Source organism: Myxine glutinosa, chromosome 2, assembly GCF_964187855.1.
Source record: "Myxine glutinosa chromosome 2, kmMyxGlut1.1, whole genome shotgun sequence".
Lineage (NCBI taxonomy): Eukaryota > Metazoa > Chordata > Myxini > Myxiniformes > Myxinidae > Myxine > Myxine glutinosa.
Window position 1 is genome coordinate 62,560,893 of NC_136262.1, and position 11,376 is coordinate 62,572,268.

Consider the following 11,376-nt stretch of genomic DNA (forward strand, 5'->3'; position numbering starts at 1 on the left):
GTCCAGGCCTTGCGGACTGCCGTCACGGGCCTCCGCGTCACCGAGGTGCCGTTCGACGCCGCGGGCACGGCCCTCCTATGCGACATCTCCCTCGGCCGGCCTCGCCCCATCGTGCCCCCTGGCTGGCAGCGCCCGGTGTTCGACGCCATCCACGGCCTGTCCCACCCTGGCGCGAAGGCATCCCAGAAACTCGTCGGGGCGGAGTTCGTCTGGCATGGCCTCAGGAAGGACGTCCACGACTGGGCCAGGACGTGCCTCGCGTGCCAGCGCGCAAAGGTCCACCGCCACATCCAGGCACCGTTGGCCCCGTTTACGGTGCCCGAGCGGCGGCTCGACCACGTGCACGTCGACTTGGTGGGACCTCTGCCCCCCTCGCGAGGGTTCACCCACCTCCTCACCATGGTCGACCGCACCACGCGGTGGCCGGAGGCCGTCCCATTGGCGGCGACGTCTGCGGCTGAGGTGGCGCAGGCGTTCATCGCCACCTGGGTCGCCCGGTTCGACGCCCCCTCGGACATCTCGTCCGACCGCGGCCCCCAGTTCACCTCGGAGCTCTGGGCCGTGGTGGCGCAAGGACTCGGGGTGAAGCTACACCACACCACGGCCTACCACCCCCAGGCCAATGGCCTGTGCGAGCACTTTCATCGCTCCATGAAGGCCGCGCTCCGGGCCAGCCTCCGCGACGGCGGCTGGGTCGACAGGCTCCCCTGGGTCCTGCTGGGCCTCAGGACGGCGCCCAAGGACGACCTGCGCGCGTCCTCGGCAGAGTTGGTCTTCGGGCAACCACTGCGGGTACCGGGTGAATTTATCCACGGCTCCTTGGTCCGCGGCGCAACAGCGCTCCGCCCTTCAGGAGACCGCCCGGAGGTTCGCCCCGGTGCCAACAGCACACCACGGTTGCCCGCCTTCCCACGTCGCCCCGGAGCTTCGCACGGCAAAGTACGTGTTCATCCGGCACGACGCCCACCGGGCACCGCTACGGCCCCCGTACGACGGGCCCTTCCGCGTGCTGGAGACCGGTGACAGGTTTTTCAAGGTCGACATCGGCGGTGCCCCGGATCGCATTTCCATGGACCGCATCAAGCCGGCCCACCTCGATCCGGACCACCCCCCGCCGGCAGCGCTGCCTCCGCGTCGAGGCCGCCCCCCGGCGGTCGGACCCCCGGCATCCCCGCCGGCAGCTCTGCCTCCGCGTCGAGGCCACCCCCCGGCGGTCGGTCCCCCGGCACCCCTCAGCCCCGCTGCCCCCCAGCCCTGCACCCATCGCCAGGGGGCGTTTCGGCCGGGTCATCCGGCTTCCCCGCAAACTCACCCTTCAGGTGCGCGGGAATTCTGGGGGGGCGCGTGTGGCGGGCACATGGAGCAATCATTCCGCGCACCAGTGAGTGGCGCGAGCGCCCAGGCGGGGACCCATGCCCCGCCCTTCGACCGAGCGGCCACGCTCGGCGACTAGGCGTGGCCTCGGCACATATATGCGGGCTCTAAGCTCAAGTCCGCCCAGTGCTGCAGTTCGAGCTTTGATAATAAAGACTCTTTTGGTTTTATCAAACGCGTTGTGGCCTACCTCTTTGGCAAGCAAGTTGTCTGCGCAGCACCACACTTCAATATAATTATTAAAAATATATATAACGTTTTTGTTTCTCCAATATATTTGCTGCGTTACACGTTTTTTGCTTTTTCTTTTTTTGTATGCAAAATCGAGGCTCGTGTAAGAGCTAACACATTGAACATGAAAACATGCACAGACACACAAAACATCCAATGAAGGGAGCGAGAGACAAGAGGGGGAGACAGGGAAGCACACAAGCACAACAACAGAAGAGAACAGGGACGCCGGTAGATCTGTGGAAGGGGGAGGGATGGGGGAGGAGGGAGGGGTACACGGTGTAAAGCAATTTAACACTTCTAGGGACCCCAGGAAAGAAGCTGGGGATTCAAAGAGGTGGATTTGGGGTGTATTGACGGGGGTAGAAAAGATCACGGTTTTGGATGGGGGAAGATAAGTGATGGTAGTGAACAACTGTTTTAAAGAGCTGCAGGGAGGATAGTCAGGTTCACTATGTCAATAAATTATATTTCGTTCAAAATCATGGTAGATTAGCAAACCTATACATTTTTGGAAAGGTTATAGCATAAGGAAACTAAAAATCAATGTTTACATTTGGAGAGATACCTGTATGGCGGCCATTTTGGATTTTCAAAATGGCCACTGTAAAATACATATTTTGTTCTATTTCTGCCTCTAATTACCCTAAAAACTTTTTAAAATATACTAAACCTATATTTTCAGGGACAAGGAATCCAATAAAAGTATCAAATTAGTGCTATGGGGAATGGTAAGACACGAATCAAAGGTTTTGAATTGCAAAATACTGTCTTTATATTCACGATAAGTTGCATAATCAAATACATGTTATCATTTTGTACAGGCAGTTAATAACATCAAAATGTGTCACAATAATTCACATCACCAAACATACACAGGCAGTCAGCAAAATCATATATACACATGCAGTCAGTATAACTTCACATCTACACAGGCAGTCAATGACAAAATATACACAGGCAGTCAATGGCATCAAACATACACGATTACAGAATATGCCATTTAGAGTTCGTCATCACTGTCCTGTGTGTCGTATCCGACAATATAGTCCGCATCGTTTTCACAGTCCGTTCCACACAAGCAAAGGTCGGTCAAATTGATTGGCAAATCGAATTGGTCGAATGGTCGATCGAATCGAATTCAATGAATCGAATCGATCGAATTGGTCGAATGGTCGAATAGTCGAATGGTCGATCGAAGCGATTGGTCGAATGGTCGAATTGGTCGAATGGAATTGGTCGATTGGTCGAATCGAATTGGTCGGATTTGGCAAATGTAAACATTGATTTTCAGATTTTCCATGTAATAACGTTTCCAAAAATGTATAGGTTTGCTAATCTACCATGATTTTGAACGAAAAAACATAGTGAACCTGACTAGGAGTAGGATTGAAGATGGTGAGGGAGTTTGTTCCAGACGCGGGAGAAAAGAAGAATGAAGGAGTGAAGGTGAGCAGAGAGTCTTGATTTTGGCAGTTTCACCAGAAGAGGGTTACTGGCAGATCTTGTGAGTCCTGCAGGAATATTTGGGGGACAGAGCACAGACAGAGCTGGGGGAGCGAGGCCGCGCATGAGGTACGGCACAGAAAACGATTAATTTCACACAAGTTTGCACGATTTACAAAACCAAGTCTAACTAGAAAGACACAGTTGAAGCGCGGTGCTCCGCGCGCGACTTGCTACCAAGGAGGAAGCGGACAACGCGGTTAAAACAAAGTGTCTTTATTGACAAGAGGTCACTGTCGCACTGGAGCGTTCTGGGCTGCGCACCCGGTGTATATCCCGCGGCCACGCCTACCCCTCGGGCGTGGCCGCCGCCCACTTGGTGCGTGGAATGATGCCCTCGCGCCAGTGAGCTTTTGTGTCCGCCACACAGTAACACATACAAAGTAAAATAACCAGTGGAAATTTGACAAAGACACAATTGGGAAAATACTTGAACTTAGATGCCGTGGAGAGCTCAAAAGTACGCTTCCTCGCTCGAGGGACCGGAAGCGGAAATCCCCCGGAAGTTGTTTTGCATGTCTTGGACTATTGTGAGTTCTCCTTTGTACAACGTTCTGAATACCCCTACTTTTTATCTGTTTAGGTCGAAGTTTAAAATTTCCTTGTTATTTTTTTAAATTTCAGATGAAAGACCATGCCTCTTATTGAGACTTTGTACGTTTTCATTTTGGTAAATAAACATCCATGAAGGACATAAAATGCAATAGATCTGCGTTTTGTGGTTCATCCTCAAAATGTCAACATACAGTTAGTAGGTTTCGAATAAAATGATAACTCAGCGGGTTTTCTGATATTTATTATTATTTTTTTTTTTTCAGGATCGGGTCTTGCACTTATGGTCGTGACCGGACAACTCCTTGCTGCATTGGTTTACACGACCGGCACCGAGAAGCTTGAAATAACATGACACCTCACTCGGAGAAATTTATTTGAACTAAATTGAGAAAGATGTATGAATGACAAAGAAAACCTAAGTTAGAGAAGAGGTAAATGGGGTGGACCTGTTTTGTTTGTGTTCCTATCTGAACCGATGGTTGAAGATGTAGGTGAACCCAGCTTCAAATCTCACATACGGTATGCATTGTTCATTGTTTACTAATGTACATCCTTGCATCTATATTATAAAACGGGAGTGTCTGTCCGTTCGTCCCCTTCATTCAGCTTTGGAGTTAGCCCCGCCAAACCTTCTGTGAAACCTTTTGGGGTCCCAGCTGGTATCCTAAGGTGGGTCGTGGGGGTTTCATAAATTCCTCAATAAAATTATGATTTTGTTTCCATCTGTACGAAACTGCTCCCTCTCCGGATGAATATCAGAATGGCGTTTATATTAGTTTCCCTTACGAGTGTTTGTAACATTGTATTTTGTTGTATTTATGGTATTGTGGCGGACACGAAAGCCCACTGGCGTGGTGACATCATTCCGCGCACCAGGTGGGCGGCGGCCACACCCGAGGGGTAGGCGTGGCCTCAGGATATACACCGGGTGCGCAGCCCGGAGCGCGCCAGTGCTACAGTGACCTCTTTGGAATAAAGAACTATAAACTTACCGCGTTGTCCGCTTCCTCCTTGGTAGCAAGTCACGCGCGTAGCACCGCGTGCTAAATTGGTGACTCCGACATTCGAGTCAGCCGTCGCTGACTCCCCGAAACCGCCGCAACAATGGCTACCAACGCGGTCTACATCAAGCTCCCGACTTCTGGGAGTCACAAGCCGAAGTTTGGTTCCTGCAGGCGGAAGCCCAGTTCCGACTTCGAGGCATCACGGTGGACGACACCATGTACTGCCACGTGGTCTCCGCCCTCGGGCCCGGCACGGCCACCCGCGTCGTATCGGTCCTAAGGGATCCACCTGCCGACGGCAAGTACGAGGCGGTCAAGCGTCTCCTCCTCGCCACGTTCGGCCTTACGGTGGACGCACGGGCCGATCGCCTCTTGGACCTCCCCGAGATCAGGGACACGTGACCGTCGGTCCGTATGGACCATATGCTCGCGCTCATGGGCGACGAAACCCCGAACGCTCTATTCCGGACGTTGTTTCGACGCCAGCTGCCAGCACGAGTCCGCCTCGCTTTGGCTGGTTCCGCGTTAACGGAACCCCGTGCGCTCGCTGCTGAGGCCGACAAATACTACGCGGCTTTGGACACGCAGGCGAGTCTTGGCGCGGTTGCCGCTCCCGAGGCTCCCGAAGCTTTCCCCGATGCACAGCACCTCGTGTCCGCCGTCACGCCCCGACCACCACCGCCGCCGAGGCCTCCGACGCCGCAGCTGCCCGCCTGGTGTTCCTTCCACACCAAGTTCGGCCACGAGGCTCGGCAGTGTCGCCCACCGTGCTCATTCGGCAGGTCAGGAAACGGGCGAGCCGGCGCTCGGTGGCAACGGTGAGCGTAGGCAATTCCAACAGCCTGCTGTACATAACGGACACCTTGTCCGGGCGCCGTTACCTGTGCGATACGGGAGCACAGGTGAGTGTCGTTCCTGCCGGTACGTCCGACAAGCACACCGTGGGCCGGGGCCCTGCGCTGCTTGCGGCCAATGGCACGTCTATACGCACGTACGGAAAACGCTGTCTCTCCCTGCGGTTCGGAGGTCAGGTTTTCCGTTGGTCTTTCGTTTTGGCCGACGTGCCCATGGCACTGCTCGGCGCGGACTTCTTATGTGCTAATGGATTACTGGTCGATGTAAAGCGCAGAAGGCTTGTCCAGGCTGAGACGTTCAGCTCGCTCGCGTGTGCGCTGCCTGCCTCGTTGAGCAGCTCACAGAGCGGCTCATCGAGCGGCTTGCGGAGCGGCTTGCTGAGCGGTTCCGTTCCGGCCAGGTTCATCTGTACGCTTCCGGCAGCGGACGAATTCGCCCGCCTCCTCGCGGGTTTCCCGGCCCTCACGCGGCCGCCCTTCTCGGTGGGGACTGTCAAGCACGGGGTGGAACACCACATCCCCACCGCTGGGCCACCGGTCTACGCCCGGGCACGCCGCCTCGAGCCGACGAAGCTCGCCGTAGCTAAAGCGGGGTTCGCTACGCTGGAGCGGCTCGGCATCGTGCGGCGCTCCGAGAGCGCGTGGGCGTCCCCGCTCCACATCGTGCCCAAGCCCGGCGGGTGATGGCGACCGTGCGGGGACTACCGGCACCTCAACGACGCCACCACCCCCGACCGCTAGCCGTCCCCCACATTCAGGACTTTTCCGCCCGCTTGGCGAATATGTCCTTCTTTTCAAAGGTGGACCTCGTACGAGGCTACCATCAGGTCCCTGTCAGGCCGGGAGACATCCCGAAGATGGCTGTCATCACGCCATTCGGGCTTTTCGAATTTCTTCGGATGCCCTTCGGTTTGAAAAATGCGGCTCAGGCGTTCCAGCGCCTCATGGACAGCGTCTTGCGCGGCTTGGATTTTTTGTACGTCTACCTGGACGACATCCTCGTCACCAGCGCGTCCCGCGAAGAGCACCTTCACCATCTCCGCACGCTCTTCGAACGCCTGGGCCAGCATGGCCTGATCGTGAACCCTGCCAAGTGCCAGTTCGGTGTCGCTGAAATCGACTTTTTGGGGCACCGCGTCACCAGGCACGGGGCCGTCCCCCTATCGGCCAAGGTGGAGGCGGTGAATGGGTTTCCGTGCCCCCGCACGATCAAGGGGCTCCAGGAGTTCCTGGGCATGGTAAACTTTTACCATCGGTTCCTGCCCCGCATCGCCCAGCTCCTGCGCCCCTTACACGAGGCCCTTCGAGGGAAGCCGGGCAAAGGTGACGTTACCTGGACCGAGCAGATGGACGCGGCGTTCTCGGGCGCGAAGCTCGCCTTGGCCAGCGCCACCATGCTCACGCACCCGGCGCTCGATGCACCGATCGCCCTCACCTCCGACGCCTCGGACAACGCGGTGGGCGCGGTGTACGAGCAATGGGTGCATGGAGCTTGGCAACTGCTGGCGTTCTTCAGCCGGCAGCTTGGCCCGCCCGAACGCCGTTACAGCACTTTCGACCACGAGTTGCTTGGGCTTCACCTGGCGGTCAGGCACTTCCGCCATCTGCTCGAGGGCCGTGCGTTCATGGCCTTCGTCGACCACAAGCCGCTGGTTTTCGCGATGGGCAAGGTCGCCGAGCCGTGGTCGGCCCGGCAACAGCGTCACCTCGCGGCCGTGTCCGAGTACACGACAGACATCCGTCACGTCGCGGGAAAGGACAACCCGGTGGCCGATTGCCTTTCCCGGGCCGTCGCCCACGCAGTCCACCTTGGCATCAACTATGCCCGGATGGCAGCGGACGAGGCCGCCAACCCCGGGGTCCAGGCCCTGCGGACCGCCGTCACGGGCCTCCGCGTCACCGAGGTGCCCTTCGACGGCACGGGCACGGCCCTCGTTTGCGACGTCTCCCTCGGGCGGCCTCGCCCCATCATGCCCGCAGGCTGGCAGCGCCAGGTTTTTGACGCCATCCATGGCCTGTCCCACCCGGGCACGAGGGCCTCCCAGTGGTTGGTCGCCGACAAGTTTGTCTGGCATGGCCTCCGGAAGGCCGTCCGCGGCTGGACCAGGACGTGCCTCGCGTGCCAGCGCGCAAAGGTGCACCGACACACCCAGGCCCCCTTGGCCCCGTTTACGGTGCCGGAACGTCGGTTCGACCACGTTCACGTGGACCTGGTGGGACCTCTGCCCCCCTCGCAGGGTTTCACCCATGTCCTCACCATGGTGGACCGCACCACCCGGTGGCCGGAGGCCGTGCCTTTGGCGGCGACGACGGCGGCAGACGTCGCGCAGGCGTTCATCGCCACCTGGGTCGCCCGGTTCGGCGGCCCCTCGGACATCTCGTCCGACCGCGACCCCCAGTTCACCTCGGAGCTCTGGGCCGCGGTCGCGCGGGGGCTCGGGGTCCAGCTGCACCGAACCACGGCATACCACCCCCAGGCCAACGGCCTGTGCGAGCGATTCCACCGCTCGTTGAATGCCGCACTCTGGGCCACCCTCCGCGACGGCGGCTGGGTCGACAGGCTCCCCTGGGTCCTGCTGGGCCTCCGGACGGCGCCCAAGGAGGACCTGCGCGCATCTGCGGTGGAGTTGGTCTTTGGACAACCGCTGCGGGTGCCGGGCGAGGTCCTCCCCGACCCCATGGCACCTTGGTCCGCGGCGCAGGAGCGTTCTGCGCTGCAGGAGACCGCCCGGAGGTTCGCCCCAGTGCCGACGGCGCACCACGGGCACCCTCCTACACACGTCGCCCCAGAGCTTCGCACCGCGGAGTACGTCTTCGTCCGGCACGACGCCCACCGGACACCACTGCGGCCCCCGTACGACGGGCCTTTCCGCGTGCTGGAGACCGGGGTGATACATTTCACCCTGGACATCGGCGGCACTCCTGACCGGGTCTCCATAGACCGCTTCAAGCCGGCCCACCTCGACGTGGACCACCCACCGCTGGTGGCTCGGCTCCCGCGTCGGGGCCGCCCCCCTGCGGGCGGACCCCCGGCACCGCCCAGCACCGCAGGCACGCTGCCCCCCGGTCCGGCACCCATCCCGGGTACAGCCGGGGGCATCCCACCTGGCATCCCTGCACCCCGGACGCTGCCGGTCGCCAGAGGGCGCTTCGGCCGGGTCATCCGTTTGCCCCGCAAACTGGCCCTCCAGGTGCGCGGGAATTCTGGGGGGGGTGCGTGTGGCGGACACGAAAGCCCACTGGCGTGGTGACATCATTCCATGCACCAAGTGGGCGGCGGCCACGCCCGAGGGGTAGGCGTGGCCTCAGGATAGACACCGGTTGCGCAGCCCGGAGCGCGCCAGTGCTACAGTGACCTCTTTGGAATAAAGAACTATAAACTTACCGCGTTGTCCGCTTCCTTGTTGGTAGCAAGTCACGCGCGTAGCACCGCGTGCTAAAGTATCGTATTAATTTGTGATTGGAATGATGTTGTTTGGAATGAAAATATAGAGAGATCGAGTTTAAAGTAGAATGCGGAAATGATGTGAGGGTTTCCACCCGTGACATTCGCGGATTTGGCATTTGCAGTTTTGCCATTGACATCATAGAAATATTACCCAACTTACTTCTGTTGAGGTCAGCCGCAGTGAGTTTTTTGCCCAAGTCCTTCACGAACCGGCTGTCCATGCATGACGTTCAACTGAAGGTGTCACAGGAATGTGGAATTTATTGGTTTAAGGTTTAGCATTGTCTGTTTGCATTTGACCTCCTTGCACCTGGGCGAAGCATGGGTATACCTCGCCAGTTTCTTTAAAAAAGAGTACACTGATGTTTACTGTTGTCTTTGGCCTGCATGTGATTATATACAAGCTGCATTATGAGCCTTAGATAAATGTAAGAAAATGTTACGTAGTTTGAATGACCACAATCATGTAGTGGTCCCTACATCCATTCCCACATGAGCCATTATGGTGTGGTGCTCATCAACAGGGGGAGTCTCCCACACACCTCGACCTGAGGTTGAACTGCAGTAGTCTTTCACCATTGCCTTCTCAGGAGAGAGATACTGGAGCTATTGTATCACAAGTCTGCGTTTGAAAAGCCTCACCTAAGGGGCAGCCACTCGTGGACTTTAACTTTAATAAAAGCTCATCAGCATGATATCGATGATGACGCATTTCAGTCGTACGTCTCATTATCCTACAATTCGTTTTCATTGTAAAATTCCACAATATTGTATAAAACGATTTATAGTAATGCATGTAAAGGTGCACAACACAGGTGCATTTCAGGAAATGAGCGATAGAGAGCGCCAGCGTACCATGGGTGCTGCAACTGTGTGAAGTCATACGGGAAAAAAGTTTTAAAATTTTCTAAACTCATGTTATGAACCTGCATATGACCAACTTAACGTTTGCAATTATAGTGTGTTGGTTTGGAATAAAAGTGAATGAACAGAGCTCTTGTGACTTTCATATGCACTCCTCCTAATCCTCCTTATCAGACTTTCAGGATTCATACCTCCAGCTACTCTGCCCAACATCTCTTCCCTGGTACAATTAATGAATCGTACAGGAAGGTATAGCTGCTAGTAAACAGATTCCTTTACTTAGCACCTTGGAAAGCCAACAGCACCAAAGGAATCCCTCTATATGAAACGTGTAATTGTAGCGGCTGCCGCTGAGTTTTCACAATCGCCTTGCACCTATCAAGGACGCGGAGCGATCACCATGCCGGGCTCGTCCAGGACGCCCAGGCTCGCCCTCAACTTGCCAGGCCGCAGCCAGGACGCTGGGCCACGCCCCCTGGCGCCGGGCCTGGGCAAACCCCCTGGCGGAATAGATATATATTGCTGACTGATAAACGGTTTTTCAGAGTGCCTGAGTGTTTGATTTCATTAAAGCAACTCAGATGAATTCTAGCTTTTTGTCGCGTCCATTCTTCCGATCGACGTGGGAGCCCCGGCTCCTTCATTGGTGACCTATCGACATGGACACGGCAGTCGCCCTTAAACTGCCTACCTTCTGGGAGGCTCACGCGGCGGTTTGGTTCGCACAGGCGGAGTCCCTGTTCGCCCTGCGAGGCATCACGGCCGACGACACCCGCTTCCACCATGTGGTAGCTGCGCTCGGGTCGGTTACCGCGGCCCGCGCCCTGAGCCTCCTCGAAAGCCCGCCAGCCGCTGACAAATACGGCGCGATTAAGAAGCTGCTCCTCGATGCTTTCGCCCTCCCATCGGCGGAACGCGCACGGCGCCTGCTCGATCTGCCTGAGCTCGGCGACACGCGCCCTTCCGAGCGCATGGACTACATGCTTTCACTGCTCGGCGAGCACTCTCCGGCATTCCTGTTCCGGGAGCTGTTCTTCCGTCAGCTGCCTAACCCGGTACGCCTCGCCCTGGCAAGCACGACGATCACAGATCCCCGGGCCCTTGCCAGAGAAGCCGACAAGATCTCCGCCGCAGGACAGCGCATCGTAGCGGCGACATGGGACCCACCGCCGTCCGACGCAACACCCAGGGCGCCCGAGCACCCGGCACGGTCGACGGCCGAACTGCCGACGCCATTGGCGGCCGCTCTACCGAGCCGACCACCTCCGGCACGACGACCGAGGCCTCCACCTGACCAAGCGTGGTGTTACTATCATGCCAGGTTCGGACAGAAGGCCCGGACATGCCGACCCCCGTGCACCTTCGGCAGGCCGGGAAACGGCCGGGCCGGCGTTCATTACCAGCCATGAGCGCCGGCCACACGGGCAACTTACTGTTCATCACGGATAAAGCGTCCGGACGGCGCTTCCTGTGCGACACCGGCGCCCAACTGAGCGTCATACCCGCCTCTGACCAGGACAGGCAATCCGCGGTTTGCGGC

At 57.5% G+C, this 11,376-nt stretch overlaps 1 protein-coding gene across 2 annotated transcripts in view; it reads left to right on the plus strand.

The window, feature by feature from the left end:
- The window catches only part of TMEM244 (transmembrane protein 244), a 147,897-nt gene extending 142,844 nt beyond the window's left edge, over positions 1 to 5,053 (plus strand). For both annotated transcript variants that reach the window (XM_078773378.1, XM_078773377.1), the window contains one exon: positions 3,930 to 5,053. In XM_078773378.1, the coding sequence (XP_078629504.1) occupies positions 3,930 to 4,008 (79 nt within the window). In that variant the 3' untranslated portion in view covers positions 4,009 to 5,053. The remainder of the gene's footprint in view (positions 1 to 3,929) is intronic.
- Positions 5,054 to 11,376: the final 6,323 nt, after the last annotated feature.